The sequence below is a fragment of the Salmo salar genome, chromosome 09 (genome assembly GCF_965601325.2).
Source record: "Salmo salar chromosome 09, fSalSal1, whole genome shotgun sequence".
NCBI classification, from domain to species: domain Eukaryota; kingdom Metazoa; phylum Chordata; class Actinopteri; order Salmoniformes; family Salmonidae; genus Salmo; species Salmo salar.
The window spans coordinates 25426302-25454292 of NC_138299.1; the positions used below are offsets into that span (position 1 = coordinate 25426302).

General features: G+C 42.0%; 1 protein-coding gene across 3 annotated transcripts; it reads right to left on the reverse strand.

Moving 5' to 3' along the window:
• Window positions 1-4233: 4233 nt before the first annotated feature.
• On the reverse strand, window positions 4234-27275 carry si:dkeyp-118h9.7 (sacsin). Of its 3 annotated transcripts, XM_014210715.3 has the most exons (8): window positions 26981-27272; window positions 26722-26766; window positions 26409-26496; window positions 26077-26188; window positions 17743-17889; window positions 16071-17508; window positions 15710-15798; window positions 4234-15591 (listed from the first exon to the last, which is right to left on the reverse strand). In XM_014210715.3, the coding sequence occupies exons 2-8, from the start codon at window positions 26745-26747 to the stop codon at window positions 4568-4570; spliced, it is 12924 nt and encodes a 4307-aa protein (XP_014066190.3). In that variant the 5' UTR covers window positions 26748-26766; window positions 26981-27272; the 3' UTR covers window positions 4234-4567. The 3 variants fall into 3 exon arrangements, with proteins under 3 accessions (XP_014066190.3, XP_082811803.1, XP_082811804.1); XM_082955677.1 differs by lacking the exons at window positions 4234-15591; window positions 15710-15798; window positions 16071-17508; window positions 17743-17889 and adding an exon at window positions 21123-21783 and having other exon boundaries at window positions 26981-27275; XM_082955678.1 differs by lacking the exons at window positions 4234-15591; window positions 15710-15798; window positions 16071-17508; window positions 17743-17889 and adding an exon at window positions 21123-21809 and having other exon boundaries at window positions 26981-27275.
• Window positions 27276-27991: the final 716 nt, after the last annotated feature.

Consider the following 27991-nt stretch of genomic DNA (forward strand, 5'->3'; position numbering starts at 1 on the left):
ATACAGTCAACCTAAGCCCAAACCAGCTGTTGGTTTGCCACTAGCTTCCAAGTACAATGAAACAGTGGCTGTAGATCTACATGAGTTAGCACCAAGTGTGTGGTACATTCAAATAATCGACCACTTCACACGCTTCAGCGCTGGAAGCATTGTGAATACAAAGAAACCCAGTGACATCGTCAGGCACTTCATGCATTCCTGGGTAAGTGTGCATGGCCCTCCCCAGAAATTGTACAGTGACAATGGAGGAGAATTCAATAATAATGAAATAAGAGAAATGGCAGAGAAATTCAACATGGAAGTAAAGACAACTGCTGCATACAGTCCATGGAGCAATGGACTTCTGGAGAGACATAATCAAACACTCACAGAGATCATGCTGAAAGTGAAGCAAGACAATGGATGTGACTGGAACACAGCCCTAGATTGGGCTTTGATGGCAAAAAAACTCAATGCACAATGTTCATGGTTACAGCCCATACCAACTAGTGTTCGGGCAGAACCCTAATCTTCCCTCTGTACTGGTTGACAAGCCACCAGCACTAGAATGGACCAGTGTGAGTGCATGGGTGGGACAGCACCTGTCAGCACTACATGCAGCGAGAAAAGCGTTCACTGAAGCAGAGTGCTCAGAAAGAATTCGCAGGGCTCTGCGTAAACAGCTACGACCCACCGATGAGAAGTACAAAACTGGAGACAAAGTGTACTACAAACGAGTTGACTGTCAAGAGTGGAAGGGACCGGGAGTAGTCATTGGCCAAGATGGTGTGGTGATATTTGTGAGGCACGGAGGCATCATTGTCAGGGTGCATCACTCAAGATTGCGGAAAGTAAATGATCAACAAGATAGAGGGGCTGTTGCTGAGAATCATCCTAATGAAAAGGAGACAGTAACAGACACAAACCTACCAGATGTCATATCCAATGATATGGACACTGAAACTGACACGGGAAATGGAGCAGAGACCTTCAAACATGCCACAGATAATACTGTTGAGCGTTCAAATGAGGAAAACATTCAACAACAGCCACATGTGTTAAGACAACATGGATGTTCCAATCTGAAAACTGGACAAACTGTTAAATACATGGACAGAGAAAGTGGTATTTCACATACAGCAACCGTCATTGGACGAGCAGGAAAAGCCAAAGGAAAACACCAGAAGTGGTACAACTTGCAGTACTCTGAACCAGTTACACTTTCTGGTACAACAGGGTCAGCTGACCTGTCACTTGTAGATCATCTCAGAATTGAACCAATGGAAAATCGAGAAAAACAGAATGACATTCAAAATGATGATGTACTTGAAACAAAGGACGTGTCATTTGACTCAGCTAAGCTATATGAGCTCAGTAATTGGAGGAAAAATGGAGTGTTTGAGGAAGTTACAGACATTGGCCAAAAATGTGTCTCAACAAGGTGGGTGTGTACCCTTAAAGAGTCCTTAACTGGAATAGTGCCTAAAGCACGTCTAGTGGCTAGAGGTTTTGAGGAGCTGGCTGCTAAACAACTCCCAAAAGACTCACCGACATGCGCCTCAGAGTCACTCAGATTGCTGATGTCCGTGATCTGCCAGAAAAAATGGAAACTTAATTCCATAGACATCAAATCTGCATTTTTGCAGGGAACAGAGCTGTCAAGGGACATTCACATCCGACCTCCGCCTGAAGCTAAATGCGAAGGAACACTGTGGAAACTAAAGAAGTGCGTGTATGGACTGGCAGATGCATCACTCTACTGGTACAACAAAGTCAAGGCAACAATGCTGAATACAGGTGGAAAACTGTCACAAGTGGATCCTGCAGTCTTCTATTGGCTTGATCAAGACTGCAGTGTGACTGGAGTACTTGCCTGTCATGTTGATGACTTCATCTGGGGTGGCTCACAGACCTTTGCTACAACTGTGATTCCAAACCTCAAATCTGTTTTCCAGGTTGGCCGTGAGGAGCATGATAATTTTTGTTATGTTGGCATAGAGTTTATTACAGTTGATGGGACAATACTGATGCAACAGGAGAGCTATATCAAGAATCTTCAACCCATTCACTTGGATTCTTCAAGAGCCGTACAAAGGAATTCCCCTCTATGTGGAATTGAAGCTGATCAATTGAGGTCAAAGATAGGACAAATTTTATGGGTTGCTAGACAGAGTAGACCTGATGTAATGTTTGATGGTTGCAACTTGGCAACTAACACAAAACACGCCACTGTACAAACCATTCATGAGGCAAACAAAGTTGTTCGTAAACTGAAATCACAACAAGTGACTTTAAAGTTTCAGCATGTTGGAAAAGATGACTCTTTGAAACTAGTTGTCTTCAGTGATGCTTCGCTAGGGAACCTTACAGATGGAGGCACACAAGGTGGACATCTAATCGTGTTAATGGGTGAAGGAGGAAGATTCTCACCTATCTGTTGGCAGTCAAAAAGGATCAGAAGGGTTGTCCGAAGCACACTTGCTGGAGAAACACTTGCTCTTGCGGATGGAATTGACAATGCGATCTTTCTTGCAACTCTGTTCTCAGAGCTTACCACTGGTGAGACAAAACGGCACATTCTACCTGTAGTTTGTGTCACTGACAACTACTCATTAGTTGATGCTTTGAAGTCAACCAAGTCTGTCACAGAGAAAAGACTTCGTCTTGAGATTAGCAGCATCAAGGAACTTATTCAAGCACAGAGAATCCAGCGGATTCTGTGGTCGACCACAAAGGAACAGCTTGCTGACTGTCTGACTAAAAAAGGAGCATCCGGTCTTGTGCTCCTACAGGCTCTCCTCCTACAGGCTCTCAGTAATGGAAAGTGGCAGCTTGAGTAATACAAATAAAAACTGTCACACAACCCATTTGTAATGGGAAACTTAAATAATACTTGGACATTTAATTATGTTGTTGATGTTTAATTTGCCTTTAAAGAAAAGGGGGAGATTGTTAAGTTCATGTTTTAAGTATCCCTATATTTCTGTTATTACGGGGCTATCACTCAGTCAAGAGTGCGGCTGCGCAGGAAGTTAGTTTGTGGATGGACCTAGCCGTGAGTGTAATGGCTACCTTGTAGTGTGTTCATACAGTATAGTAAACTTTGTTAAACTGGAACCTTGTCGTTGTGTCATTTCGAGTTAACACTCGACACCTGTAGCCAAACCTGGATAGCACTCCTGGCACCTGCTGATTTGGGAGCCTCACGCACTTTATCCCTGTGTGGAGGGGGCACGGGCTGCAACGCAGCTTCCCTTGGTGGAGGGGGCACATTCACCCGGTGCACGGGCTGCAGAGCAGCGTCCCCTGTTTCTATGTGAATAAAATAATATAATGAAATCATGTGCATGTCTTGTATATTAAGTATTGACAACCAAGTTTCACATTATCTTAATTACTTACCGAGATCAAGTGATGCAGTCATGGGGGTTTCGCGCGCCGACTTCATCGTTTCCGATGTTACTGCTAAACGATGTAGAAGTTAGGATTAAACCCCCCCCCCCCCCATTTTTTGGTTATGCAAACCCAAAGTTTCATCAGATGTCCAGTTGGCTGGTCTCAGACGATCCCGCAGGTGAAGAAACTTCTCAATGACTATGTTGTGGCGTACAGCAAATTAGCCACCGGGGGAGACTCGTCGAGGCCTGGTGACCAATGGAGTCTACATCTCGAGGCGAAGGCTCTCTCTGCTGGATGTGTCAGGTCTCGACGGGCTCACCGGCCAGGACTAATTGGGGCTGATTGTGGTTGGTGAGTAATCAAGGGGCTGATTGCTCACCAGCTGGACGAGTCCCATAAAGCTGCCAGAAGGGCAGCACACAAGGTTGGGGGGGACTGGGGGAAGAGAGGTTACGCCTGTGTAGTTGTGTGCAGTACCAGAGATAACGGATGGAGCTTGGTTTTGTTCTCCACATGATACAGCAAGACTCTGGAGCCCAGAAGATGGTCTTCCAGAGGAGGTCTCCTGAAGGAGACCTATTATTTTCTCTTTGTTTGTTGTTTAATGAGCACCCTTGAAACCGAGCTAATACAATTGTGTCTGATCTGTGTAAACGTCTTGACCAAACCCCCCTGGTCTGCCACAATGTATTCACGATGTCAATACCGTCTCAACAATTCACCAATATCCCTTAAGTAAAATGAAATCCAAATGTTATTTTTTATTTTGAACCTTAAACTAATTGTAATTGCTAATGCATGATCTCTGAGGTACTTGAACTCTAATATTGTCATGTGTCAGAGAGGATGCAGAGAGAGAATGATCAATCTTTATTAAATCATGTTTATATTTCACATTTATGAGAACAATATCTTCAACATAAAAAAGTAGAAAAACATGTTACTGTATTTTTGTGAGCATTTAACAATAATATGGTTCTTTTTAATTGATTCTTCAAAGGAATTATTGAACCACTATGTGTATAACATACTCTCAGTAAAGAACAAGATCACAACATGAAAGTTACATGTAGCATTTCTAAATCAAGTGAAATAGCCTTTAGCATTTTTTGTAGCATTTCTTAATGAACTGGGTGTCATGTTTTTGTTTTCTATCAATGCCCAATTGCAATATGTAAGCGGTCTTCAATCAATTAATATATATTTCTATTTTGCACAGAAGCTTTGATGCCATGTCCAGCACCTCTGATTCATTCTCATACTTGAACCTCGTATTGGGAATGTGTGGTGATGGGTGGTAGTTTGGGTATTGAGTGGTCTTGGGGTCGACTCCCAGCTGTTTCAGTTTGCTCACAATGTTGGGTAGAGTGTCTAACTGGGGGCTGTAGCCAGACACCCGCTCAGCTAGGCTGGAGATGGAGCTGTCTTTGTAATAATGTCCATGTCTTCTGTACTCTGCTGCCACCAGAGCCTTCTCCACGGCCTGATGTACCTTGAACAGAGCCCACTCTGTGGTCCTGCCTCCTGTGTCGCTGTCAGCAGCGGCTAGGTCACACTGTGCTTGTCTCAGCCAGCGCTCAGCCTCTGCTCGTTTGGGTTGTGGTACATTTTCATGATGTGCCCAGAAGTTGTATCTAGTATTGTGTCCCCTGTAGAACCTCTCTCTCCCACACCTGTGGCGATGAGCTTCTTGGTTCCACTGGTTGTAGAAGTTTCTGAAATTTGTGTTCCACTGCTGTGAGGATGGTTTCCCCGTCCTGTGTGAGGATGGTTTCCCCGTCCTGCCATTTTCAAGATCCTCAATTCTGTTTTTCAGATACTTGAATGCCTCTGTGGCTAGCTGTTGGCAGTCTGGGTTTTTGTCAGGGTGCCACCTCAGGTAGAGGCGTCTGATGGCCTTGAACCGCTCCTCTGCAGACAGAATCCAAATCTCTGCCAGACATTTGTCTATTTCCTTTTTGGCTTCTTCCAGAGACTGTGGTGAGGTCTTTGTGGATGAAGACCGCTGCACAGATTCTCCCAGTTGTACCAGTTCCATGCACGTTGCTCCAGTGGAAGAGGATGAGAAAGGCTTCTTTTGCCGTTTAAATTGGTAGAGATCAAGGGCACTGACTTCTATGACTTCATCTTTCCCAATCTGTATTTTGTATCTGTAGGGACTCTGTCCTGATTGGCCAGATGGCACACACAGCTGTTCCACTATAACTGCATAGCAACAATGTTCCTCCTCTGCCGTATTCTTAAAGCCAACATATTCCCCAGATTCATAGTTGTTGAGGAAGCTCATGTCTAGGGCATCATGCCACTCTTCAGGAACAGGACTTCCTGGTTCCGGTGGCCCTTTCAGGGAGTCCTCAGTATCAGCACTGTCATGGATTCCAATCTGTTCTAGAGTTGTCTTGACTTCCTTCATGCTATCACACGAAAGAAGGTGTCCTAGAACTAGCAGGAGGTTTGAGCCAAGAATGTTATTAAGAAGGGCATTAATCTCTTTAGTCAGTCTCATGATGATCTCACTCTTCACTTTGTGGGCCTGGTCGTCATTGTGTTTCAGGTAGAAGGTACAACCTTGCTGGCCCTTTTTTACGTACACCTGTGTGACAGCAGTGGTGTCACTCAGTAGCTCCTGGCCAAGTTGAAGCACTGTTTCAAGGCTGTTGCAGCAGGTAATCTCAATGCCGCCAAAGGTTTTCTGACACATGGTGGCAGCATCGCCTTGTGATATCTTGCCCTGACACTGCTCTCTGATGAGACACACTAGACCATGCATGAAGGGAGCTGAGGACAGGTGTGCCCCAAACCATCCGCTGAACTCGCAGCCCTCCCCGTACTCACACAGTTGCATGTTGGATTCCACCACATTCTCTACTGTAATCTGAGAGAGCATTTTGGGTTGTATCTCCAGGGGCAACAACTGCATCATTTTACAATGTTCATACATGTCGTTCTCTAAATGGCAATTGCTCAGTTTCTCCAGGAGTTTCAATTTGTCTTTAATGGGACCCTCCAATCTGCTAACCTTGAAGACTGTGTCATTGAAATACAGTGAGGCTGAAGGGTACAGTCTGCCATCGGTTGAAGGTAGATACAAGGTCTTGGGAAATTCTGAGGTTAACTGATTTTCTTGCAATTTGATGATCAGACGAAAAAGCTGCTCCACAGCCCGCTTGACAGTTTTCTCCTGATTTGGCTGAAGGGTCTGCTTGTCAGTGGAATCTGCATGGATTTCTTGTAGAACATTGCAGTACTGCTCTGCAGTAGGCTCGTCTTTGACACCTATTTTCTTGAAGAATTCTGCAAACATGACATCCTTTGGAGGAATGCAGTACAAATATGGCCTGAACTCCACATAATGAGGCAGTACCAGAGCTGTTTGCTTGGTCTTTACAAGTGCAGAATCTTCCTCCACAAGCACCACAGGGAGATCAGTCAACGGCTTGGGGTCAAACTCTATTGTTTGTAGATAGGTGTAAGATGTCCGGAACACTTCAGCTCGTGTTCCAACCAAGTCAGCAGTTTGGCATGGTGACTGACAGATGTTTCTGAGGTTCTCTGTCACATGTTCAGAAGGGGGTTGATCAACTGCACCTGCTTCTCTAATCATGCGAATATGCTTTTCATTGCAGTTTCCTAAGTGCAGTATTGGCATGGATGTCCAAATCAGGCATTGGTGGAGGACATCTTTTCCAATCAGACAACCTCTGATTGAAACTACAGTCCTCTTTCCTGCAAATGACTGGTGGTAGTTGCACAACCTCTCTTGAATTTCCACAGGAAAAACAAACTTGATGTCAGCAATCGTTTTCAGAAAGTCTGGTGCTAGCTTTTTGACATTTATTTTCAAAATAGTTTCAAACAATGTAGACGACATCAGTTTCAGCTCTTTGAGGCTGGCAGTGCCTTTGGCATCCAATTCAATTTGATGAGCAAATTCAATTATTTCCTCATCTGACACAGTGCACTTCATTCCAAGTTCATTGAGCAGTTCCCTTGCTTGACTCTTGAGATGTATGTTCCCTCTATTATTAAATTCATTCCAGAAGCTTTCTGGCACAAATCTTTTTTGCGGCAGCATCACCTTGTACAACTTCTGATTCTCATCAAAGAAGTAGGAGGCCATCTGCAGATTCCCATGGATGTCCTGAATGAATTTCCCATTTTTCATTATAGAGATGATTTTATCATGGTACTGCTGATAGTCATGTTTGAGTTGTAGTGACAACAACAGCTGGACAGAGTGGATAGTTTGTTTGTTGTTTAGCTTGTACAGGAAAGGCAGAATGAACTGGACATAGTACTCCAAATCACTTAAGATCTTAATGCTCAGGAGTCTTGACAAGCTCTCATTTACAAAGTTGTATTTCAGGAAAATGTTGTTGTCATCTTCCATGTACACATCTGGAAAGCTTTCCCTGAACTCTGTGTTGAGGATGTATACATTTCTGGGTCCATCAATTCGCTGCCTTCTACCCTGTATGGTTTCAAATAGTGGCAATGACTTGAGCTTTCTCTGGTAGTCCTGTTTGTTTTTAGATGAGCATATCCCAGACTGTAGGACAGTTTGAAGTGTCTTCAACTCATCATCTGAAAGATGCTGAAATTCTGAATGTTCCAGCTGGTGGACTTGGTCTAACACAGCACTGCCGTCGCTTGTCTTCAAGAGCTCATGTAGTAGATATTGATGCCTGTTCAGTTCTTGGAAGAATGTAAGGTCCAGTTTCATGAGACCAAGTTTCATGAGAATTAATATAATTTCTTCTTTTGAGAACAGAATCACACTGGACATCTTCCTCATTGTTTGTAGAACATGTTTGTTGTTTAGTCTTGGGCACACAACAGGCAACATAGGGCAGTCAGAGAACAGCTCCTTGATGGCTATCAGAGCCTGGTTACCATCTCCATCCGTTGAAGCTGTATGATTTATGTGATAACTAAAGAATTCCCATAGTTCTTTCAGCCATGAGTGTATTATCTGGTTTGGTACATGTAGCCTACAGTGTGGATCAGTTTCACAGTTTTGAAGGAGATGCAGAAGTATAGGTTTCAAATACTTTGCTGCGACTGGAATTGTCAATTGTTTAAGAAAGTTCCCATCTTGTAGAACCTCAAAATGTTTGGTGTTGGTTCTGACATCAGCAAAATCCTCATGATGTCCATGGAACATTCTGTAAAATGTTGACAGAAGCTTGGGAGAGTCAGGGTCAAACACTCTAAGAATCTGATCTTGAGTGAGAAGCAGTGGAAGTCCGGTGACTGAACTGGAACTCTTCTTGTTAGCATCTTTTTTAAGTCTACTGTCTGAACTGGAACTGTTCTCGCTAACTTCAACATTTTTGATACAGTACTTCAAGAGAATGGAGCATCTCTCCTGGTCTCTGATCAAAGTCTGGCCAATGGGTAGAGGTAAATCCATTTCAGTGTGAGTTGGATCATTCAGTGGTTTCTTCCTCAGGTAGTTACCCACTGTCAAAGGACTGACTATTCTCACTTCAACCCCAGCCGTTTTGAAGCTGGTCCATATTTCTTCCATTTTTCTGGATGAAGGAACCAACTGCATTCCAAGATCATCTAAAATAGAAACCATATATGTATTTACTTTGTTCAAATGAGGTGCATCACTTGGTTCCGTCTTGCTCACACTAGACCACTCAACAGTGTACTCTGTTATTGACATGTGTTGAACTTGTCGAGTTGAGCCGTGTAGCACTGGAATAAGGTCAAGTTTTCTGTCATTGACTGACCTGTACACTTCATGAATCATTTCATGCCAATCTTGTCCAGTGTCTTTGGTGATGGTGGGGAAGAAACACAAGTATGAGCTATCAAGGACTGAATCAACATGTATGGAATTGACTTTCACTTTCTTTAGGTCACATCGGATGTAATTGAGAAGGTCAGCATACAATGGGACGATGACATTCAATTTCAGGGACTCATTCCAATCTATCTTCAGACTTTTCCCATCTTCTTTCCAGAAACCCCGTCTGGAGGAGTCTACCTCAAAGTTTCCGTTGACATGGACTGGAAGTCCAGTTTTACCAGGCAAGGGCAGCGAGCAGAAAGCTTGTCCAATAAAGTCATCGTGTTTAGGCAGAGAGCTTGTGCTGAGAATTGTTCCTCTTTCTCTTGGCTGAGAGCTTACACATGCTGCCAAAGCTGCCTGGGGAACTCTGCCAGTCTGTCCTTCCATATCAGTGTTTCCTTTAAAAGAGCCAAACTGCTCTGCAATGATCCACTGGCTTTGCCTTTTATCGGATGATGAAATTTTGACACTGTAAATGGCTTTCTGTGGTGTTTGTCCGTGGGACAGCAGCGACTGTTGTACGTGGTTTTGAAAAGAAACCCATTCTGCAATGCTCTTCTCATGAATACTTTTTTCAATCGAGAAGGTAGTCTTGAGCTTTCCTGTGCCTGGGTTGATTTCATGAAACTGGATTTTCCTGATGTTCTTCAAGAACATTATCAATCCCTCAGGGTCTTCACAGAGAGCTGAGGAAAGTTCTGCCATATCGTTGACATTGACCCCACTGTCGGATATTTCTGAGGATTTTGCCATGGCACCAGTCCTGATAGGCAACCTAAACATGGTGCCTTCTTTAAGAGAGAATTCTTTTGGGAGAAATGTATTGTAAACATCCATGAAGGTGTTCTTACATTCCTCGTTCCATAAGAGTTTGACTCCTGGTGATTCTCGTGATGCTTTAACATACTTCAGATTGGGATCAGATATGCAGAGCCATTTGTCACCGGTTAGGATAGAAGGACAGTCAGTCAGGTGGTAGACTGAGTTAAACCCAAGTCCATATTTTCCGGTTTTCCCTGGAATGTTGTGCTTTCCACCTTCTCCCAGCTGCTGAATACCTTGCAGATCAGCATCAGAAAACACCTGGTTGTTGTACACACACAGTGCAGGGCCCTGAAGTGGATTCCATCTCTTTTCAAATGTTTTCTCTGTGCTGTGCTCTCTTTTGTCCCAAACAAAGTGAATTTCTGTGGCCTCTGCATCATCAGCATTTTGGATGAGTTCTTTCAGGATGTCCTTCTTCGAGGGATAAGCTGAGATTATGTTTTTAATGCGAACTGTCAGTTTCTCATGTTGTCCAAACTCTTCAGCGAATGGTGAGAAGTTCTCTACTGAATGCTTTAGCAGTGTGTGATGTCTTGTTGTGATCACCCCAAAATGAAGTGCAATGGCACGAGATATTTTTGTATGGCACAAAGTGACATCTTCTGACACTTCCATCCAGGGGCTGTCATTGAAATACAGCTGGTTAGATGGCTGCAAAACACCCCTTTCATCAGGTATGAGACAGTCATCTTGTTTTTCATCTTTAGCCTCATATAATCCCCTTTGGAGTATTGTCAGACAAATTTCTAGATCATTATTGGAAAGTGGGCTGATGCCATAGGCTTGGCTGAGTTTCTTTAGTACACCATGAAACTGTTCTGGTGTGAATTGCTTTTGGATGCATAGACATTTCCAGAGCTTCTTGAAACTGGAGAAGGCAGTTGGAAGCACATGAAGATACGGTTTAGCATCAAATTCCTCATTTTTAGCCACAGACTTTACATCCACAAACCTGTCTTCAACAAGGATAAAGGGGAATGAGTGTGCCCTCTCAAAAACGACAGTCAATTCCTTCTCATCATGCAGCCATTTGTTCAAAAAGCTGTAGCAATTATGGGCTGTGTTGAAGAGCGTCTGTTTGTCACATGTTTCCGAGTGCTTGAATGCTTCCTGTAGCTGCTGAAGCACTGTCTCGAGTGATGGGCTTTCACAAACTCCCAGTATGCATAGCACTGCATCGTCACTGTGTATTTTCAGATTTAAAGAGTCTATCACAGACTGTGTCATGTCAACTAGATGGCGACATCTGTCACTGTAAATGTCAGTGGGCTTTTGAAGTCTGACTATTCCATCCTTCACTGCTCCACCCTTCCCTGTGTATGTATTAACTGGAGGACATGCTGGAATGAACACAGTGTTTCTCAGAGTCTCCCAGTGAGGCGAGGCTTCCTCCTTTAGGGAGTCCCTCATCAGCTCCAGGATGCACTGAACATGCTTGTATGCTTTGACTTTGTCTTTTTGCCAGATGTCGGCAATGGTCTTTGCTCTTTCTGTGATGTCCTCCAAAGGGAGCTGGTCACTCAGCATCCCCAGTTCTGACAGACGTTGAATCCTTTTAGGGGAACGAAAGTCATTTTTGGTTCCGCCAAGGAACCGTCCTTCCTCTTGCTCAAACAAGTATGCCACTTTTCCAGAAGTATTCACAAGTTTTTTGATGTACTGAAGTTTTCCACTTTTCTTTGTAGGAATGCATGGGTAGCTCCTTAGTAGATTGTCAATGGCCTCATCCTTCAGGTCAATAGCATGCAACACAAGAGCATTCCTACTCTTCTGGTCCATAGTGTTCAGGTTGTTGAATACCACTTCTTGGTAAAATGCTTCCCACTCCAATGTTCTCTGCTGGAGAATCTCATCTAAACCAGTCTGTATGAAACTCTGTCTCACCCAGAAAGGCAGAGGAACAACAAGATAAGATGTGGTTAAATTGCTTTGACACACCTTCATTGCAAGCTCCCCAACAGCTTTGTCCTCTTGAATAGTTGGGTGCAGAAATCTGGCTTTGTCCATTGAGCACCAGTTTTCCCCATCACTGAAGAGCTTCAGAGGTTTGCCAGAGAAGTGCTGACTGACGACCAAGTAAAATGTATCAACCAAGGGTTTGAAGGGTTTGTTCACGTTCTCTCCATTAGGCCAAAAGGTATAGTACTGGTAACGTTGAAGGGTTCCATTTCTTGACATGTTCTTCAACATTAGCAGTGTACTGACATATGCGGTTGTAACAGCATCCTGAAGGAGAGCTCTATTCCAGTCGTATTTCACTCCACTCTCCCACAAACCTCTCCGATTAGAGGTCACAGCAAAGGATCCGTTCAGGTTCACTGGGAGCCCTGTGGCAACAGAGAGAGGGAGGAAGCAGAACGCTTGGCCAACCAGGTTGGTTTCTCCAGGGACCCATTTCCCCGTCTGTGGTTCTTTGTTTAAAGGTACAGCAACACCTCCGATTGGCAAGGTGAGCACAGTCTGCTTATTGTCTCTCTGGACCATTTGTAAAGAATTATTTGTCCCAAAGCAATTGTATAGGAGCCAGAACTGGACATCAGATCCATCACGATGTTGTTGAGTTAGTTCAGCTATGTTGGCTCTATGGCAGTCAATGACCTCTTGGCATTTCACATCACGCTTCATCAGACATTTCAGAGCATCATTCTGCAATATTCCTAGAGGAGTGTCCTCTGGAATCTTGATTGTGCTCACAACCTTTCTGGTGGCAATGAAAAGCTTCTCTATCTGGTCGTCTTGAGGAGGAGTGGAAGCATCAACCGGAAGGTTTTGAAGAGATATCATGTTGATGTTCTTCAGAAAGAGGAGGTGAGTTTGTGAGTTGTTTGTCAGGTCCTGTTGAAATTTCACTATGTCATCTCTGTCATACACATTTCTGCTGATTTCTGACTGGACAGCCTCATCTCGTGTCCTGAAAGGTAGTTTAATGAGCGTGCCCGGGTAGAATTTCTGAGTGCTGTCTCTTGAAAGATTGCAATCAAAAATCCGCTCATATGGTCTGAATTGACCAGGAAACCTGTGCAGAAGCTGCTCCCGAGATAAGTTGAGCTTGATTCCAGGAGTTGCTTTGTTTTGTATGTGCTTTTGCAGGTGTGTAACATTTGGATCAAGTATCAGAAGCTCGTTGCCACTGAGGATTGAGGGAATATCAGTCACATGGTACACTGCATTAAATCCAAGTCCAAATTTCCCTATTTTTTCAACCTGGTTTTCCTTTGAGGCAGATCCGAGTTTGACAATGTTTTTCCAGTCATCCTCTGTGAACAGCCCGTTATTGAAGGCCCAGAGACACGGTCCCTGACAGAGGACCATGCCTTGGTCTATGAGGCTATCAGCAGGATCTTTGTGGTCCCTGAAATCCACCATGAACTTACAGGTGTTTGCCCCAGCATCTTCTGCATTCTGAATTAGCTCTTTGAAGATGTCATTTTCTTCATCATACTCCTTCAGAATGTTCTTAATCCTCAGAGTTATGGGCTCTGACTGCCCACACTGTTCTATTCCAATGAACTCTGGACGCAGGATCCGGGTGCTGAGGAAAGGGATGTTCAGCCACTGTGCTGTCGCCGGTGGAATCTCCTCGTGGATGACATGAATCTCCTCCTGGTCATTCTGTAGATCCTCCAGACCATCCCTGCTTATATCACAAAACACTGTTTTGGACAATGGTTGCAAGGTAAATCTCTGACTCCCTGCCATGACCGGCACTGGGATATTGTCCCTGACTGTCTTCTTCTCTCTCCACATCCAGTTCAGAATGGCTATTGACACTTTCAGCTCTGAAGGTTTTCCAAAAGATTGGGGCCTTTCTTCAATGGTCTGTTTGATGTCATGAAGGATGTCCTCTATTTCTTTCTCTGAGAGTGATGTCTTCACTCCAAACTCTGTCAGCAACTTTTTGTATGGAAGAAATTCATCTAGCACCTTCTCAATGTATGAGCTCAGATCCAAATCAGGTGGGTAGGCCAAGACTACATCATGAGGAAAAACAAAATGATTGTGTATCCACAGCCAAGGTATGAATATTTTGTTCATCACTTCCCTGACCTCACAGATGTGATCTTGCATGTATTTGTAAATCCTATGCAGCTTGGTTTTAAACTGCACGTCTTTATCTGGATCTGTCATTGCCTTGGCCACATCTGCCAATGCTGACAGATTCTCCACAACCTTCTCAGCAGGAGGTAGGCGTAGCAGACCAAGTTTTCTGCTTACTTTCTGACTAAAGTCTCCCGTAAGTGGCATGACATGCCCTACAATGCCATCGTACTCTGAATGTCGTATCTCCTCCAGCTTGTAGAAACTTTTCCCCCTGTTATTTTCTTTCGTGATGTAAGGATTCTCACAAGGGACCCACTGCAGCTGTGATAGGTGCTGCAGCTGCTGATGCGAGAATTGGGAAAGCAGGTCATTGCCATTCAATAGTCTTTGAAGTGCTTCTGCTTTTTTGAAAGCCTTTTGTGAATGAACATGTGATTTATCAATATGGGTGGCAACATGCAACACGTTGTCTGCTGAGACGTCAGTTTCCTTTGTCTGCAATCCAAGACGTGTTAAGCTGTCAAGCTTCTCTGGAGTATTTGTGAACACTGCTGGAGGAAAGAATTCTCTTTCAAAAAGGACTTTGAAGGTTTCATTGTTTGGATCAAAAATACTGTCGGTCTTCTTCAGCTTTCCATCTACTTCGATGAAGCTCAAATTTTGGCATTTTTTGTACAAGGTCCCATTCTGTGAGAAGAGGATACTGCCATGCTGTAATATCCAGGTCATGATTCCCTCTCTCTCTTGTTTCTTGAAAGACTTCTTCTCAACTCCATCAATCAAATGAATGGCCACCTGAGCAGTATTCAAGAGATCAATCTTGAGCAACAATAGGAGCCTGCGATCAGCCTCAGTTGCACACCGGACAATGGAATCCGGCATGGGGAGCTCTGTGGGGAGAGCTGGGGTGGAACCCAAAACCACTGCCTGCTTGTATTGGGTGGGAACATATTCTCCGGCCATTGATTGGAAGAGAGGGATCTTTGAGAGCAGGTCTCTCTCATAGACTGTGAGAGAATCCAGAGTAGAGAGGTAGGCTTTGAGTTCCTCTTTCTCATGGTAAGGAGCAGACCTGATTCCACTGATGACCTGACTAGCAGCTAAGTTCATGAACACCTGTAGAGTGTTCTGAGGCGATGGTGGTAGTACGTACGAGTCAAGATCTTGGTGCTTCAGGCATTTGTCTCTGTTAACGACTGTTCCCCCAACCTTCTTCATGACTTTCTCTATTTTGTCTGGTAAGATGGATTGTTTGCTTTTCTGAAAAATCATGGTTGGATTCTGTTGTAGTCTTGCAAGTATGACAGAATTGCTAGTATCGTGTAGTGGTTCGATGGGTATCAGTGGCATGCCTTCAAAACGTCTCAGATCTATGCAGTGAGTGTTGAGACATTTCCAGAACTCTCTGAGCCATTTCAATGGTGGGTGCTGACCACTCCCTACCTCCCAGGTGACATGACCTGTATGTTTCCAGTCCTTTGGGAGAGTCTTCTTGGCAAATGTAGCCACAATTTCCACATCTACATTGAATAATTTGAATATATCTAAAAAGATGGAGATATGAAAATAACAGCCATGTGACAAACATGCAGGTATTTGCAATTCTACATGATATCCAAAACCTTTCATTGTTAAACATAATTGTACAATATATTCCCTTACTTGTTGCAGCTAGTTGCTTCAAATGTTGGATGCTAGTGGTGCTGAGATCATCAGGCAGAAACAGGTCTTTGCAACCTGGAAGCAATACTCTGTATGAAGAGAATACTTGTAAATTATTAATGGAGAAAGAGAATGGATTATCCATATGAAAAAATACTATAATGTATACAGGGATGGAATTTAAGGATTTTGCGCATGGGCCAGCCAGGATAGAAGACTACAATTTCTAATAGCCCAGATGGAGAGCGAAGGGTCCAAAATCTATGCAATGTGATATTTAAGAAGACACATGTCTGGCATATTTTCTACTAGCCCTGTCTAGCTTTATTTCCATACCTGACTAAGACAATTAAGAACTTACCTTGGAAATGAGTCATTGTCAATGAGAGTGATGTCCTTTTCTTCATTTGTGAATGTCTTAAAAGTCCCGTCACTGAGAGGCAGCATCTTCAGACCCCTGAGGTCGTGGTAATTCTCATCAGTCAAGATGTACTGCAGCAGAGACAGTTTGTCATTGTTGGAGAGATTAGACACAACACCCCTGCGGAGAACACCCCTTACAAGAGCTGGAGTCACCCATTTTAGTGTGTCAGGGTCTGGGAAGGCCAGCTGGACAGCTCTGGAGACATGATCTGGGAAGTTGACAAGTTTTTCTCCACCTGCAATCAAGGCCCTGGTCACGGCAGCCATCGTTTCAGACGTCATGGTGTCGTCGGATGGGCACACAGCCATGGCGGGAGAAACAAACTGTCTTTCGTCTTCAACTAGAGAGAAGATGGCGGTATTCTGTTTGAGTAGACGTTGTAAAAGGTCTTCAGCAATCCTATGCCACTTGTCTTTGTGTTTGGTCTGACTGAGGTCTGGCCAGATGTTGTACACATATGAGACGGGGAGTGTGGAGCTCTTGGCTAGGTTGGTGGCATCCTGCAGCATCAGGAGGTATGTGTGAGGGAGGACCTCCTTCACCAGCAGCTCATTCCACTTCGCAGCTTCATCATACTTCTGGTCTTCCTCCTGCCATTTGATATGTCTCCTGTTGTCAGTGAGGCCGAAGCAGGCATTCACATGGACCGGGAAGCCAGTCTTGTTGGAGTCATTGTTTGGGAGGGGCAGGAAGACACTCAGTCTGCCATCAGTCAGGACACTCTCCTGGCTACACCGGAACGCCAAGTCAACTTGAGGGCGGAAACTCAGCTTCTTGGCCAGTAAATCTAGCTCCGGAACATGTCCCTCTTTCATGCAGCATGTTGTCACGAGCCACTTGGTCTTTGTCTGCTTCTTGCCTTCGGGAGTAGAGGTGATGGTTTTGAAGCAGGTTGATCCATCAATGTTTGACTCGTTACTTGTCTTCAGACTCAGATCAACTGTGGGACTTGAGGTCACTGTAAGCCGGACATTAACGGATCCTTTGGTGTTGATGTGCTGCAAGGAGACTGATGACACATTCCTCAGGAACAGAGTGCTTATGTCTGCATCCGCAATGAAGCTGTCAAAAAGCTGAACTACTTTGTTGGAGTCATACAGGTTGTCTGAGATCTCTGAGGCCTCACTGCGTAAAGGAAACCTAAAGAGTGTCCCTTTAAAGTGCTGTTCCTCCTGGATGATATCCTTCCACCTCTGGCCACTGACTAGCTTGACAACGTCTCTGAATGGTTGGAACTGATCTTGCAGATTCAGTAGAGTTTCCTTGTCTTCCTCTTCCTCCAGAGACCACCGGAAGCCTCCAGTTCGCTCCCCAAAGAGCTTCTCTTGGGGGTCCAGGAAGCCCATGTACTTGGAACTGAATATGGATGGCACATCTAGAAATGATCAATATTACTGAGTGTGAATAAAATGCTGTAATTTAATGAAAAGCTGGCTATCAAGAGAAATGAAAACTTAGCAATGGGTGGTATGACTACATTTATAGTATACCGGTATAGATCCCTGTGCTGTGATATGGATTTTGTCATATCAAGCAGACCTTGTGATATAGCTAGCACATGTTCATGGTTAGATTCTTTCATTGTGATAATAATACCTCTGAGGTTCACCTGTTATATGGTAGACCGAGTTGAATCCGATCCCAAACCTGCCAACTTTATTTGGGTCGTTGCGTTTGACGCTCCGGCCGGTGGTCTGGATCCCCTGCCAGTCCTCTGCTGTGAACTCTGCATTGTTGAAGGCATACAGAGCAGGACCTGCTCAAAGACACAACGTTCATACACATCAGTAGTCTAATTAATCAGGCTGTAATATACAATTCATTGGTATACACAGCCTGAAGCTAATGCCTGCTAAATCATGTAAATGTTCCTTACAAGCCAGAATGTTAAATAAAATTACATTTAAACTTACTCTACAGATTTATCTGTGCGGTTTGTCCTTCAGCTGCTCAAATTTTGCATCTGAATCTGAATATAGGTATATAGTTTGGTTTGGCACAGAGGTAAAATTATATTGGATATTCGGGTTTCTCTCGCTATTGAACCAAGCATGCTATGACAATGACAAAATGTATATTCTGAATCAGGAGGATGGAGAACAATAAAGACAATTTATTGTGTTCATCTTTTTATAAAAAATATTTTCTGGAGAATCCTGCATGGAATTCTGGATAAAGTCTGTTTGCTGATCAAGCTCTGTGACAATTTTGGCCTAAATTGAACTTCACAAGTTAAAAGTACATATTTGACCTTCTAAATCGGACTGGCAATGAGTAAGGTTAAGTATTCAAATGAAAGATGGCATCAAAGAGAAGATACTCTGCTATGTTCACCGTGTTTAAGTCACTAACTGAGCCCAACTCCACGAGGTGGTAGAGGCCGCCATCACAGCCGAAACAGAGATGGCGGAGGTTCATCTCTCATGGCAAAACTGAAGTTATTTAAACGAGAAACAGCCACCTCTCTCGACAAGATGCAAACCTCTATCAATTGCATGAAGGCTACTCTAGAGAAAAATTATAAACGGATGACCCACATTGAGAAAAAAAAAGAGGAACATGACGAAGAGCTAATACAACAAAACCAGGCTATTAACTACCTGATGGGCCAAGTAGAGGAATTGTAAAAAAAAAAATTTTTAAAAGTACAGTTGGAATAATATTCAAATGTTTGGGCTCGAAACCAATGCAGAAAATGGGCAGACAATTTCTACATTTGTGGACAAGTTGCTGAGGGAGGTCTTGGAAATCGATGTTGCTACACCTTTGGTCATGGAGAGAGCCCACAGAACGGCACCTGCAGCCCAGAGTAGGCCCGGAGTGAAGGACACACAGAGGCCCAGCTCTATCATCGTGCGCCTTCTCAATTTCGAAATGAAACAGGAGATAATGCAGCCGTTGAGAACCAAGGGAGAACTATTCTACAAGGACAAGCGCATATCTATCTCTAATTGGCAGCCAAAAACATCACCTACTCTCTGATGTTCCCTGCGAAGCTGCACCTCACCCATGAGAGCAACCCACATCTTTGATTCTGTACCTGATGCCGAGTCTTTCCTGCACTCCATTAGGATTATACCACCTTCCAGACCCGAGAACAGGGTCTGAAAAAATATGCCCACTATATGGCAAATTGTTGGACCCAGAAGGAGTGAGAGACAGAAGGACTCAAGGCCCAAGAAGTAGCTCAAATCTACCATGGAACATTGTCCAGTCCACATTGACTATTGAAGCGACCCCTTCTTCTTAAGGACTTGAAACTATTTGAATTTATGCTCATAATTTGGAGTTTAATGCTGGAATAATTCATCAATCTTTGACCTACAGTTTGTCGGGATGATAAGGTATTATTTAATCTGGAAAAAACAGAATTGCCTGCTTTCCTCATTCCCACCTTCTCTTTTGGTAGGCTATAGAGTAAAGATTATTTATTTGTATACATTTTTTTACGTTGTTTTATGGCAATTCCATATAGGCTACCCAAGTGTAGGTTACTGAAAATATTAGCCTAAAATTTGATTTAGACAATGCTTTTGGATTACATTTAATTTCCAGCATTTAACCCTTACTGTTTAGGACGGCCTGCTTTGGAACGAGAGACAATTACTATGCCTGCCCGCATATGCTTGAATTAATTTATTTTGCGTTCTGTTTTCTTATAGCCTATTATCGACTTCTGAATATTATCAATTACTCTAAGACCCAACTCAAACAAACAGTTATGCTATCTCTCGATGCTGAAAAAACATTTGACCGCGTCGACTAGTCTTTCTTTTAGCAACGTTAAAGAAGTTTGGTTTTGGAGAGCTCGTTTTGAAATGGATAGAGTTCATATATTCATGTCCAAAATCATCTGTTATAACGAATGGGAATATGTCGCATTCCTTTTCGCTACAACGAGGAAATCGCGAAGGAAATTCTCTCTCGCCACTGGTATTTGCCCTTACCCTCTGGCGGAAGCTATTCGAAGTACCATAAACATTCACAAGATATCTCTATATACAGGCGATGTCATCCTGTACTTATTAAGAGGCTGAGACAACAATTCCAAATATATTAAAATTAATAGGTGCTACATCAGGCTATAAAATTAACGTTGGTAAAACTATTGCAATGATGGCATTTGGTGATGCACCCTCGAGTATCAAAGACAACTACGCATTTAGGTGGACTGATACAAGCATGCGTTACTTGGGTCTTAATATTACATCAGACTATGGGAAACTATACGCTTTGAACTACCCTGTGATTAGTAAAATCACTGAAGCTCTAGAGTCTAGACCGTTGGATGCATCATGCCCCTCTCCATATCTGTAGCAGGTCGGGTTGCTTCAGTGAAAATGAATGGCTTACCAAGACTGCTTTATCTGTTTTCAATGCTTCCTGTTAAAACTCCCGCTAAAACCTTTACTCGCCTAAATGTAGCAATAGGCACATTTTTATGGAAAAATAAGAAGGCTCGTATTAGTTATAAAAAACTACAGCTGTTCAAAGAATTAGGTGGGCTTGGCCTCCCTAACCTTAAATCATATTACTGGGCGGTGCAATTTAATCACATAGCATCATGGATTCAACAACCAAAGGATTTGTCATGGCTTGAAATTCAGAGTCAATATTGTGAATACCTTTACATTGTATTCTCTTTATAGCAGACCCTATTTCTATTGACAGGGATAAACAAAAACCAATTATTACTCTTACATTGAAGACATGGAGGGAGGTTCAACGCCAATATTAAATGAGTAATGACTCACCTATATTCCACAACCCAGCCTTTCTTCCTGCTACTATGTCCCAAGTATTTAGGGATTGGGAAAAGAGAGGGCTTTGTAGTCTCTCAACTATTCAAAGGCTCAATTTTTAAGTAATTTCAAGAAATCCAGGAGGAATTCATTGTATCCCAAACAAATTTTTATAGGTACCTTCAAGTAAGGCAATTCATTGTTAAAAAATGATTGTTACAAAAAATGACTGAGCCGATTACTCCTATTGACAAGATTGAATTACTTTATCAAGGGGAAAACATTGGAACCGTTTAAATGTTTTTATCACAATATCCTTAACATGCTAATATTAACTTTAGATAATCTTATAAACTCATAGCAGGTCGAATTACAGGTGCAGATATCAGAGGAGAGGTGGGGGAACATATGGAAAAGACTATATAAAGCCACTACATATAACCGAACAAGGGAGTTTCAATTCAAAGTACTACTTTGATTTTTATGAGCCCTGATAAACTTAATAAAATGAAAAAAGGAATATCCGCTACGTGTTGGAGGCAGTGTGGACAGATATGTACTTTATTACATATTTTAGCAATGCCCGAAAATCCAGTATTTTTGGTCTGACATCACCGGTATTATTATTCAACCAGACCCATGTCATCTCCTTCTAGTTATTGTTCCTATATCTTTTAGCAGCAGCAAGGAAATGTGTAACAAAATGCTGGAAAAAAATGAACATGCACCCTCAAAAGATATGTGGTTAGGTCTATGTGGGGAAATAACTAGCTAGTTAGCGTTGGTGCGCACTAATAGCGTTTCAATCAGTGACGTCACTCGCTCTGAGACCTTGAAGTACTTGTTCCCCTTGCTCTGCAAGGGCTGCAGCTTTTGTAGTGCGATGGGTAACGATGCTTCAAGGGTGGCTGTCGTCAATGTGTGCAGAGGGTCCCTGGTTCGAGCCCAGGTAGGGGCGAGGAGAGGGAAGGAAGCTATACTGTTACATTGGTGCCAAAATAAACACCATTTTCAGATTTGAATCTTTTTAAAAAGTTGAACATTCTAAAAATAAACAAGTGTGGATTGTTCTCCATCCTCCCCTGATTCAAAATATACCATTGTCATGCATTCATTGTCATGGCAATCTTGAATATTCAATATTAAACAAACTTTACCTCAGTGGCTTTTGAGCAGCTGAAGGACAAACCACACAACCGGTAAAGTATGTTTAAATGTAATTTTATTCAACATTAGCTAGGTTTCCATCCAATTGGCACAGATTTTCATGCCAATATTATCAAATCTGCATAGAAAAAAATTGCTTGATGACATAGTGCACATAAAAGCACTTTTGCACTTACGCATTCATGTGCCAAAAATGTTAAATACGTTTTTTTGTGTTTCCATCAAATGCTCAACTCTACCATGGTTTTGTTACAAAAACATGTGATAAATAACATACTTGCCCAATCTGGTTTTGCCCAATCATGCTCTATAGACAACAGTTTGCGGATAAAGTGGACAAGGTAGGTTATATGATGAGATACGGATAAAAACAAGATTATTTTATTAATTGGCAGCCAAGAACCGATCATGTCAGCAGCATCATTTATATGATAGGGCCTAGCCTACCCTCGATATTTTTGGGAAATTTGCATGAAGCTCGTCACCGTGCAGTTAACCACCATAAGTTAAGTTATTAAATAAGTTACGTTAATGATAACTTATTCAATATGCATATGAACTCTGTATGCTTTTCCATGTCTTGGTGGTAGTAGGCTACAACCATTGAGAATGATAGAGGCCTCTAGTGGCCAAAAGGCAGTTTTAGCATGGGCAGTGCCATAGAGCCCCATAGTGGAGGTGTCATTATACCCATAAAACCTAGAGGTCAACAGGGGTATGGTTTCAATTGTTTTCCCACCATTTTTCACATCGGGGATTTTAGAAACACTTCAAATAAGGGCTGTGTTTCGTGTAGGCTTACCCTGGCGTGACGTTTTGATAACCATGTAAATGTCTCTCGGACAAGGTGACTTTTCTCAATATATTCGGCTCTATTTACTCTCAGATTTGAAAATGAAATAGTATTTGTCACATGTGCCAAATACAACAGGTGTGGACCTTATCGTGAAATGCTTACTAACAAGCCTTTAACCAACAATGCAGATGTTTTTTTAAGTAAGAAAGAAAATATTTGCGAAAAAAATAAACATATAAACTAAAGTAAGAAAACAGGGGATACCAGTACAGAGTCAATGTGTTGGGGTACAGGTTATTCGAGGTAATTGAAGTAATATGTACATGTAGGTAGGGGTAAAGTGAATATGCATAGACAATAAACAGCAAGTAGCAGCAGCATAGAAAAGGGGGTCAATGCAAATAGTCCAGGTAGCCATTTGATTAACTGTTTAGCAGTCTTATTGAGCTTTTTGGACCTACAGTGGCAAGAAAAAGTATGTGAACCCTTTGTAATTACTTGGCTTTCTGCATAAATTGGTCATAACATTTGATCTGATCTTCATCTAATAATGTAATAATTTGTAATAGTAATTATTTGCAAGCCCTGCCACATCCGACGAGCGTCAGTTCTGGTGTAGTAGTTTTTAATCTTAATCCTGTATTGGTGCTTTTGCCTGTTTGGTGGTTCGTCAGAGGGCATAGCGAGATTTCTTATAAGCATCCGGATTAATGTCCCGCTCCTTGAAAGTGGCAGCTCTAGCCTTTAGTTCAGTGTGGATGTTGCCTGTAATCCATGGCTTCTGGTTGGGATATGTACGTTTACAGTCACTGTGGGGACTACGTCGTCGATGCGCTAATTGATGAAGCTGGTGACTGATGTGGTATACTCATCAATGCCATTGGATAAATCCCAGGAAAATATTCCAGTCTGTGCTAGCAAAACAGTCCTGGAACTTAGCATCCGTGTCATCAGACTACTTCCGTATTGAACGAGTCACTGGTACTTCCTTCTTGAGTTTTTGCTTGTAAGCAGGAATCAGGAGGATAGAATTTATGTTCAGATTTGCCAAATGGAGGGAGTATGAGAGCTTTGTACAAGTCTCTGTTTTATAGTAAAGGTGGTCTAGAGTTTTTTCCCCCTATGGTTACACATAGAAATGAGGTAAAACAGGTAAAACAGATTTAAGTTTTCCTGCATTAAAGTCCCCGGCCACTAGGAGCACCGCTTCTGAGTGATCATTCTCTTGTTTTCTTATGGCCTTATACAGCTCGTTGAGTGCGGCCTAAGTGTCTGCATTGGTTTGTTGCGGTAAATAGAACAGCTACGAAAAATATAGTTGAAAACTCTCTTGGTAAATAGTGTCATCTACAGCTTATCATGAGGAACTCTACCTCAGGCGAGCAAAACCTCGAGACTTCCTTAATAGTACAGATCGCGCACCAGCTGTTGTTAAAAGGATCGGACCTTTTTTTTCAATTTCTGCCTAAAATGACATATCCAAATCTAACTGCCTGTAGCTCAGGACCAGAATCAAGGATATGCATATTCTTGATACCATTTGAAAGGAAACACTTTGAAGTTTGTGGAAATGTGAAATTAATGTAGGAGAATATAACACATTAGATCTGGTAAAAGATAATACAAACAAAAAAACATACCTTTTCTATATATTTTTTTTGTTCCATCTACAATCAGATAGGAGTTTAGGTGTAATTTAGACTTTGGCCACCAGATGGCAGCAGTGTCTGTGCAAAGTTTCAGACTGATCCAGTGAAGCATTACATTACTACACTATATTTTGCATCAAGTCTGCCAGGAGTTTGCCAAAATGTGCCGAATTGGTCAATTGTCAATTTAAAACTTGCACAAGACAGTTTACAGAATTGTCAATTTAAAGAAATGTAACCAATTTGTTAATTACTACATTTAGCTAACATTAGATAGTTAATCCATAGATTCTTACCTTTGCCTCGATTCGGCAATCTCGTCCAGATCATCATGGCATTTGCAGTTCTTTATGATAGCCACATTAGCAGCTAATTAGCATTTCATTTTTGGGGGGTAAATACAGTTGCATATATTGATAAAAGTCACCTTGTTCTAGAGAGATTTACACGGTTATCAAAACGTCACTTCAGGGTAAGCCTACACAAAACACAGCCCTTATTTTAAGTATTTCTAAAATCCCCTATTGTAAAAGTTAATGGATCAAAAATTATTGGAACTATTTCCCTGTTTAAATGCTAGGTTTTATGGGTATTATGACACCTCCACTGTGGGACTCTATTGACGGCTTCCACCATGCTTCCACCATATTAAAGTAGTCAAAGTAGTCAACTGGATGGGGATTCCTATAGGTTATAGCTTCAATGGCGTTGCCCATGCTGTCACAGAAGCCATGATGGCACAGATATAAAGATTAGTCCTCTATCTAGCTCAATGGCTACAACATCATTGCTTGACTCCAATATTTGCGCATAAAAGCATTCCCACCGCAATTGTTGCATCATGTATTTCACAGACACCAAAAAATATCCCACCTTGTCTAACGTATTTATTTTGTCGACATTGGGACATTTTGTCGACAAATCTGATGTTTCCATAAGGTCTGTAGTGACTTTTTTTATGCGGCAGGTCATTGATCCGCATTAAATGGTTGGATGGAAACCTGGTTATTCTGGCTTGTACATTTACATGATTTTGCAAGAATTAGCTTCTGGCAGTATATACCAATTAATTGTGTATTACAGCCTGATTATCAGAGTAAAACATCAGGACCTGCTCTTAGACACGACAACATTCATACAGATCAGGACCTGCTCTCAAACAGGACAACAGTCAAAGTTTATCAATCTTTTCAACGCTTTTGCTTCAATATTTGTTTTGTAACCAAATCAAAAGTGATGGGGCATTGCCACACCAGATTTTAACGTTTTTGGAAAAATGCCAGCTCACCACACGTTTGCTGGTGGCACAGCATGAGCCAGAGCAAGCATGTTTCCTGATACTGTGACCACTTGTATTTTTGCATTCCAGCATGATGATCAAGATCCTAATCAGTTCTGCACCTGATATTAATCTGGGCATGTTGCCCTCTGTTTTATGCCTTTTTTTCCAGATGTTGTGGTAGAAACCCCTTTCTACATTTACTGCCTAATGTGGGGTTATTAAAGTGAAATCACAACACTTTCATAAACCCACTGTCAAACATCAATGTTGTTTATTTTCAATCTTCGCAAATATGAAATAACCGTACCTTGGTACTTCCCCAGGCCTTCAGTCTTGAGGCTCTGTCTGCCGTAGCATCTCTCATCATGGAGGAACACAACCTCCGACGCCCCAGCATCATCCGCATTCTGGATCAGCTCCTATAGTCACAGTACAGATGAGGATAGGGATGTTTACATAGGTGCCTTTAACTAACGTTTGCATAGTAAATTGGTCTATGGCCAACTTATACAAAAGATACTCACACTTCTCCTTTAAATGTAGTGACTGTGATGATATCTACGTTAGGTTTACATTTTGGTGATTTAGTAGACACTTTTCCAGAGCGATCAGATGACATGATTAATTGATCAAACTCACCTTTAATATCTGTCCTCCATCAGGGTACCTCCTTAGGATGTCCTTCAGGTAATCAATGAAAGGGGGCGCTGTTGCACCAAATGAATGTCTTCATAAAAACAGGTTGAAGTGAAAAAGTTGGATATTTTAGTTTTCACAGTATTGTTGAAAATGTAAACTCATTATTCTACATCTCTACCTTCGTTCTACTAAAATTCGGAATAAATTGTTTTAATTCTATAAAGTCGTAAAATATAACTGACATTTCTACACACACCAAGCAACTAGTTCAACTGGTTTAAAATAATTATACTGGTAAAAGTATTCCTCTTACCGTGTTTTTCTCTTACTCAAACTCATCCTTCCACATCGTAGGATTCTACAGAAACCAATGAATTAATTATAACAATCAGGGTTATAATATCGCAGGACAAATATAACTGCACTAATCAGTCAGAAAAGAAAAATGTCCCTATAGTTCAGAAATGTATTAATCCATGTTCAAGTATCCTAGTCATTATTATAACCTATAACTAAATTAAAGTTATCATAAGACATTTGTTGTATTTAAGATACTAAATTGATCAATTTACCTCAATCATTTCATGGAGTGTGAAGAAGTCATCTGAAACCACCTATGTCGTCAGACTAAATATTCTTAGCAGGCTAATGGTTTTATATGCCCTGCTCTATACGTATGAGCCCCTCCATAACCCATCCCTACCAGACTGTTCAACAGTTTCAGTTTATCAACATTTCCTCCACAGTGGTGAAATGAAACGTTACAGCCCATTGTATCCTGTTCTGTCCGGCCAGAATCGGAATAACAAAGTTGTTTTGTTTTCATGCATTTCCGTGTATGAAACGAAACTTTGATGTGAATGTGATTCAAACAAGGGAGCCTGTGAAAGGCTATAGCGCGGCGACTCCCTAAAAACACGCCACTTCGATACATGTGACTTTTCGTGACGCAGATCTCAGACCATGCATATGCACAACTTTTAGTGATCAATTGTATTGCAAGCAAATATTGTTATTTTGAGGGAAATTGAGGCGTTTGGTGCACATGAATTATAATAATGGCAGGCTAATAAAAACATTTGAACATAGGCCTTATGATAAAACATGCATTTGCCATTTGTAAGGAGATCGCATAGCAGTTTGTAGCCTAATGTGTTTCTTTGAGTTTTATTGTAAAGGGCCTACATCAAAATCATATTTTCTGACATGACGGTTATATTCCCACTACACAACAAATATCAGGCTACAATGTATCTATCCATCGCTCATTCAGCTAAGCATGCTCGAAAGTAAATAGACCGGTAGTCTAGACAGTATGGGTAGGCTCCAGTATTGCTGTGAGATAGTTCAAGGTTTATTTAATCTCAGAGCCTATACCATGACAGGAGATAGAAACAAACATCTATTGACAAACAAAATATTGAACAACAATTAATATTTTGCATAGTATGGGCTGTAGCATTTACTTTTAAATTGTTTCTATATACAATCAATAATGCAGAATGCCAGGCCAGTGTTTGGCACTTGCTTTAGGTGGCATGTATTTTTTGTTTGAAAAAGTAACTTGCAAAAAGATTAAAACA